Source organism: Anneissia japonica, unplaced genomic scaffold (genome assembly GCF_011630105.1).
Source record: "Anneissia japonica isolate Jap-2015-1 unplaced genomic scaffold, ASM1163010v1 scaffold2617_len527014_cov191, whole genome shotgun sequence".
Classification (NCBI taxonomy): Eukaryota; Metazoa; Echinodermata; class Crinoidea; order Comatulida; family Comatulidae; genus Anneissia; species Anneissia japonica.
In genome coordinates, this window is record NW_022714155.1 from 322,513 (window position 1) to 327,357 (window position 4,845).

The 4,845-nt window shown below is 34.9% G+C and overlaps 1 protein-coding gene across 1 annotated transcript in view; it reads left to right on the plus strand.

The window, feature by feature from the left end:
* The window catches only part of LOC117108874, a 12,343-nt gene that overhangs the window by 5,188 nt on the left and 2,310 nt on the right, over positions 1-4,845 (plus strand). The window contains exons 2-5 of the mRNA XM_033251036.1: positions 367-453; positions 869-994; positions 2,065-2,181; positions 4,079-4,392. Of these exons, the coding sequence (XP_033106927.1) occupies positions 367-453; positions 869-994; positions 2,065-2,181; positions 4,079-4,392 (644 nt within the window). The remainder of the gene's footprint in view (positions 1-366; positions 454-868; positions 995-2,064; positions 2,182-4,078; positions 4,393-4,845) is intronic.

Consider the following 4,845-nt stretch of genomic DNA (forward strand, 5'->3'; position numbering starts at 1 on the left):
TATATACATATATATATATATGTACAAAATCATCAACGAAATCAGTCAAAGGTTAATAAGATAAAAACATTAAAAATACAATAAAAAATACAAGAATTGCAGAGTAAAACAAAATGTTGGGGATGAAAAAAATTACCAATTATTCGTTATTTAATTATATATTTTTTATATTCCAGAATGTCTGGACACAAGTAGCTGGCCTACAGCCAAGATTTTATCGCAATAAATATAGATATACATCCTGGTTTCAATTGCTTATTGGTCAATTAAAAAGGGAAAAAATAACCAAACTAGCTAAATCATTTACTTTTTAATCATAATTTTTAACCATCTTGCATGACTGAACTAAATTTTGCTCTCTTTCAGTTTATATGGGAATCATTGTTTTGTTTTATGTTCTTTGTATCTGCTATTTTTGGGATGTTGGCGTTTGGCTTCTCGAACAAACGATGGGTAAGTGCAATACATTAGCCACCATCTAGCTGGAGTCGTTCATCATTTGCAAAGATGATAGGTCGGCCTATGAGTAGGTGTAGCTTTGTGTGGGGTCGCTGTCTGTTAATCGGGGATAACCCACACCAAAAGAAAAAATAAATAAATGAAATTTATCAACTAAGTTAGGCCTATAATATAGAGATCACTATTAGCATCGGGCCTACTTATTACCAACAGTTTGTAACACGCTTTCGTTACAGATCTTATCCTGTAAATTAATTACCAGTTATGAGATACAAAGGCCGGTCTATTCAATATAATTGACAAATCAAATACTGATTTTCTTTTCTTAGTTTAGGCATTTTCCTTCATGTTATTGCCATGTCATTATTTTTAATGTCATATCTTTCTTTTTGATTTATCAACAACACAGAATATTGTTTACATGATAAATCTTGTGTTGTCATTTTTCTGTGCCTTGCCGATGATGCTACTTTCTGTGCTGGCAATAATAAACAAAGAAAAGTACAATTGCGAGAAGAACATCGAAACTTGCGAGGTACAGTTATTTAATTATTGACATTTCCTCTAAACCCCCTTATTGGTGATGTCCCGCAAAGCGATTGCGTAAACGTTGACGTGGGAACAACACGTATATGAAACGCCAAAAGGACAAAGTGGCGCAGTGCAAAAGTCAAGCCAGCCTCGCGAAAGGCCGACGAAGGCGGCATTTTTTCGAGTTATAATAATAATAATAATAATAATAATAATAATAATAATAATAATAATAACAGTAATAATAATAATAATAATAATAATAATAATAATAATAATAATACTGTACAGTAATAATGAGTTTATTTTTATTTTGATGCCAAATTGGCGTTCCATATAATATCGTCAAAAGTCAAGTGGTGCAATGCAAAAGTCAAGTGGCGCAGGGCAGAAGCACTGGCAGAAGTTAAGTGGCACAGTGCAAAAGTCGAGTTGCGGCACACGCATTTAAGTTTGCACTGCGTCACTTTAGTTTTGCACTGCGATTGTTGTTTGACCTTTCGCCGCGATATCGCCAAAAGGACAACCATAAGTGGCGCAGTGCAAAAGTCAAGTGGCAGTGCAAACGTCACTGTGGCACAGTGCAAAAGTCAAGTGGCGCAGTGCAAAAGTCTAGTGGCGGCACACACATTTGGGTTTGCAGTGTGCCACTTTAGTTTTGCACTACGCCATTTTAGTTTTGCACTGCGTCACTCGATTTTTGCACTGTATGCCACTTGACTTTTGCACTGCGCCACTTGTGGTTTGTCCTCCTGGCGTTCCATACACGTAGACCTATTGTGCGGGACAAGCGCGATTCTTGACCCTGTTCTGGTTAGTCGGTTGTTAAGTTTAATGGGGTTCGTTCCTTTACCTATTGGGGTGGGTGGGAAGGGGGCTTTGGAAGCTTTGGAATTTTAGCCATTTAAAAGATCTCTTATTTTAGCCATTTAAGTCTCTTATTTATTGTAGTTTCACATTTGGATTGTATATTGGATGTTGCCGGGGGTGGTAGGGTAGGATAACAGCGGCACCATTTCTTCTAGCTACTGGCTGCGCAACTGATGCATCATTTGTTTGCTTTTTTCATAATAGAACATTATGACGGTAATATTGTGTGTGAATATCATGCTAGCCTTCGTCGAAGTGGTGGTTATATTTACAGCTCTTAAAATATCTTCACGTATTATACTTAAGTTGGATGAAAGAAACGTAAGATATCCGTGCTTGCCAATACCTAGTAGTAACAATGATAATGACGATGATGATTTTGACAATGATGGTGATGATGATGTTATTAATAATGACATTATTATTATTATTATTATTATTATTATTATTATTATTATTATTATTATTATTATCACCATCATGATCATGATGATGATGATAATCATCATCATCATCGATATATATATTACACAAGACTTTAACAAAAATTGTATGTTAACTATATAATTTTTGAAATAAAGTTTGAATATATGTGCCATGAATAAATAATAATTATTACTGTATTATTATTATTATTATTATTATTATTATTATCATCATCATCATCAGCATTATTATTTTTATTATTATTATTATTATTATTATTATTATTATTATTATTATTATTATTATTGTTACTTTTATTATTAGCATTATTATTATTATCCTTATTATCCTCGCCAGAAGATATACCGTATGTTTTCTGTATGTGTGTGTGTGTGTAGACGGTGTCTGTGGGTGTGTGTGTGTGTGTGTAACGTTTTGGTGTTTTCGAGTTTTTTGGGGTTTTTGTGTGCGACATATCTCAAAAACGGCTGCACACAATGCCGTAGCCAGGATTTTCGAACAGTGAGAGACAATATCAGGATGGACCCACGTGTAAATTCAAACAATGTGGACCCATTTTACGCAAAAATATGAAAAATCTGGACCCATTTTCTTTCATTCTACCCAGTTTAAGCTAAATATGAGAATTCCTGACCAATTTTTCAAAAAGTAGACCCATTTGATGCATAAATTACATAATTTGGACCAATTTTTAAAAATGTGGACTTATTATTTGTACCCATAAAAAAGATTGTATGGGACTGTCCCAATTCTACGGCATTGGCTGCACAGACGTAATTGAAAATAACAGGGAGTGTTAAGATATTTCAAAAACTAACCAACTGATATGGATGAAATTTTTGTGAAAGTTTAACCAATTTACAAGTAAGAAATTATTAGTGTTGGTGAAGAATTATTAAGTGTTTGAAAATTCGGGTCTAAACTTGAGGGTCAGTTAAATCCTGTGTGTTTTTTGTGTTCAAAATATCTCAAAAACATTTGCACAGATCTAAATAATGGCAGTTACAAGGATTGTTAGGTAAGACCAAATGATGAGGTGATTACATTTTGGTGACGACCCGGAATAGGGTGTGGATATGAGGACCATTTAAAGGAAAACGTACCAGACCAGATATTTCAAAAACTAGTAATCAAAGTCAAAGTTTAACCAAGGGAAAGAATTTATGAAGTGTTTGTGATGATCCAAATTCGGGTGTGCATTTTGAGGGCCATTAGGTCCCAGATCTGAATATCTCGAAAATCAATGGATAAAAAATGACAATTTGAAGAACAGTTTGTCATCTTTCAATAAAGAAGTGTTCCAATTTTGGTCACGATCGGAAGTAGGATGTGGATATTTAAGACCATTTACAGAATAGGCCTATGTTTACCGTATTACCATAGGCAAAAACAATAGCATAATATGATGAACATTTAAATTAGTGCAATTACAGTAAGTGAGCGTTTTATACGTATTAACATCACTTTTTTCTCGGAACTGGTTGGGAATATTTTTAATGCATCTTTACATTTAAACATGTGACGCTAAAAACCAAATCCCCATATTTCTATTTGCATAATATTTCCATTTCAAAACCAATACATGACATGTATTTTTTGTCAGCTACAAATTAAAACGAGCCAGTATATTAAGCCAGAAGATGTAAGGTATTGGCAGGTGTACAACTGATACAATAAAAGGCATTCGAAAAATGAAGTGATAAAAACAGCATCATCATCATCATTGTTATTACTTTTTCTATTATCGTAATCTTGTTTATATTTTCAACAGGTCATGAATTCAATAGCAACTAGAGATAATTCGGCGGATAATGATAAAGGCAAATCAATATGTGACAATAAAGTAGCATACTATGCAATGCAGGATATTCCGACAGCAAAGAACGTTGATGTTTCAGACGTACCTCCACCTCCACCAGCTTTACCCCCTATTTCATCCTCGGAACCGTCCTTTCAACAGGACAGCAGTGTCCTTACTTCGGCACGCTACATTCCTGCTCCTCCTCAGCCGCCTCCTATAGTTCCTCCTGCTGGTTTTGGCAACGTCGACGCTTGCTATATTAATGATGATATCTGCATGACAAGGTAAGAACATAAAACTTGATAAGGCAATGGAATGTGAACCGAAAAGAGAAATTCAATTTCATAATCTTTCTCCCAATTCAATGTACAGAGACTGACGCTGCGCTAGTTTTAAAAAAAGATAGAATTAATTGTCATAAAAATATACATAATAGTCAATAAAACATGGAGCAAGCTGCAACTATGTAAAAGTGTGACAATTTAGATAGGCATATATCTGTCTCTTATACACATCTAGATGTGTATAAGAGACAGGTCAAGTGGTGCAATGCAAAAGTCAAGTGGCGCAGGGCAGAAGCACTGGCAGAAGTTAAGTGGCACAGTGCAAAAGTCGAGTTGCGGCACACGCATTTAAGTTTGCACTGCGTCACTTTAGTTTTGCACTGCGATTGTTGTTTGACCTTTCGCCGCGATATCGCCAAAAGGACAACCATAAGTGGCGCAGTGCAAAAGTCA